The following is a 1975-nucleotide window of genomic DNA, read 5'->3' on the forward strand; positions in this document are numbered from 1 at the left end:
AGCTTCTCATTATGGTTGATTATTACAGTCAGTGAATGAAGTCACAGTCATTCTTCACGTTTGTTCAATGGTTGTGATTGTAAATACTACTGCAATAACCCATTTTCAGCTTATCGCCAAGTTGTTACTAAAACTGAAACTCTTTCCTAAGTGGTATTTTTCATGAACACCAATGGATAAAATTGTCAACAGCTTAATGAAAACAGAAACCATTTCTGAATCCGGACTGACAATGTAGTCATATTTAACACCATGCTACATACTTGCATGTTTTTCAGCCCTCACTTAGGACACCTATTCCTCCTATGTGCACAGAAAGAAAGACTTACACTGGCAGATAGTGAATGTGAGGTGTGAAGGGAAATTATCCTTTAAAACAGAATACTCATTTTATTACTGTCAGAAACCAGAGGTAGGAGAATGTCTAAGTACACTCTTGGAGCCCTGCCCTGGTACACTGGCTTGGTTGGGGCCTTTTCTGGGACTCTGAAACTTACTTAGCTTCTTCCTAAAACAGAACTTCAGATCTAGTTCATCTCAGTTCTTGAAGTTATCAACACCCATAATACTCAGTTTCAACCAATTTGCTTTCCTATTGGAGGGTGAAGAAATATCAGGAGACCCCGTCCTTAAAGTCAACAACCTCACAAATAAGGTGTAGTCTCACAACACTAATGAGGTGAGTGCCTCAGACACTGTGGTGTTAATTAGAGAGTCACTGAGGTACTGACTGGGTGCAAGTCCTGGCTGCCTCAATCTTCTCGTGTGTAAAATGATGGCTGTAACCACTTTCATGTCTTGCTTTGAGAATTTAACAAAATGGTGCCTATAAAACTATCATTATTTTAGCTTAGAACTTTCAAATTCTATTTCTTCAGTACTTTCCCAGTAAGATGTAGCTAAGGGTATCAGAGTGAGTTGCTGCTAATAATTCACCTGGACAGGACACTTCATCTCTTTTCGTCTCCTTTTCTTACCCAGTGTTAAACATGCATCAAAATTATGTATGCTCTGAGATGGTCTGGGTGGAGGTTGTGGACTGAACTTCTAAATGGGGAGATTGGATCAAACAGATTGCCAAGACTCCCTCAATTTTCACACTTCTGTGAGTCGTTATTTCCCAATAGGATTTTTGGGGAACATATGAAATGCAGTTGGATACCCTAGAGGAAACACTACTGCAGAACACCATGCCATTTGTAGGGGGGGGGAGGGGGAGGGGACTTAACAACAATCCACACAAAATATTACATTCTTTACTGTGATATTAATTCAGGATGATCTCTGCTAACACTGACGCCAAGTAGAAGAATAAATACACGTTTATTTTGTAAGAAACAGCTGTAGGTGGGGGAGTCCCCAGCAGGACAGGGACCCTCAGGGGAGCAGCAGGGCGCCCAAGTGCAGCTCGCCCCGCTCCGGGCTGTGGCCTTTGTGCTCCGCTTTGACGCGCACGGCCAGGCGGCGCACGTCGTCCTCCGAGAGCCCGTCCAAGCAGAAGTCCTGGTCCAAGACGGCCGTGCGGCTCCGCAGGACCATGGCGCCGCGGGGCTGGCGCGCCTTGCCCGGCGGTTGCAGCACAAAGCTGACGCGGCAGCCGACCGCGCAGGGCTCGGCGCTGCCTCCGGCCGGACCCTCGGCTCGGAGCAGCCGGATGCGCAGGCGCCCGCCTGCCGGACTGTACTGCGCGGCCAGGCGCAGGGCTCCACCAGCGCGGCCCAGAGTCACGGTGCCCTCGGCCTCCAGGGGCGGGCGCCGCGGGGCTGGGGGCGGCAGCCGAGCGAGCGCGAGGGCTAGAGGTGTCGCGGGAAGGGGCGCCTGGGCTAGAGGTCCTGGTCCCCCGACCTGACGTTACCTGTGTTCCGCCGCAGGTGCACCCCTCACTCGGCCGCCCCAGCGGCGACTTGGGGAGCCGGCGATGGTCTGGACCGAGCGACTAGGGGAGCTTCTGGGTCACCGGGAGGCGTAGGGCGGA

General features: G+C 50.7%; 1 protein-coding gene across 1 annotated transcript in view; it reads right to left on the minus strand.

Annotated features, from left to right (window-relative positions):
- Positions 1 to 1272: 1272 nt before the first annotated feature.
- Positions 1273 to 1975, minus strand: part of LOC101637089 (C2 calcium-dependent domain-containing protein 4A) — a 1208-nt gene continuing 505 nt past the window's right edge. The window contains exon 2 of the mRNA XM_012728528.1: positions 1273 to 1823. Within this exon, the coding sequence (XP_012583982.1) occupies positions 1378 to 1823 (446 nt within the window). The 3' untranslated portion in view covers positions 1273 to 1377. The remainder of the gene's footprint in view (positions 1824 to 1975) is intronic.

Source organism: Condylura cristata, unplaced genomic scaffold (assembly GCF_000260355.1).
Source record: "Condylura cristata isolate star-nosed mole 26May11 unplaced genomic scaffold, ConCri1.0 scaffold00023, whole genome shotgun sequence".
Lineage (NCBI taxonomy): Eukaryota > Metazoa > Chordata > Mammalia > Eulipotyphla > Talpidae > Condylura > Condylura cristata.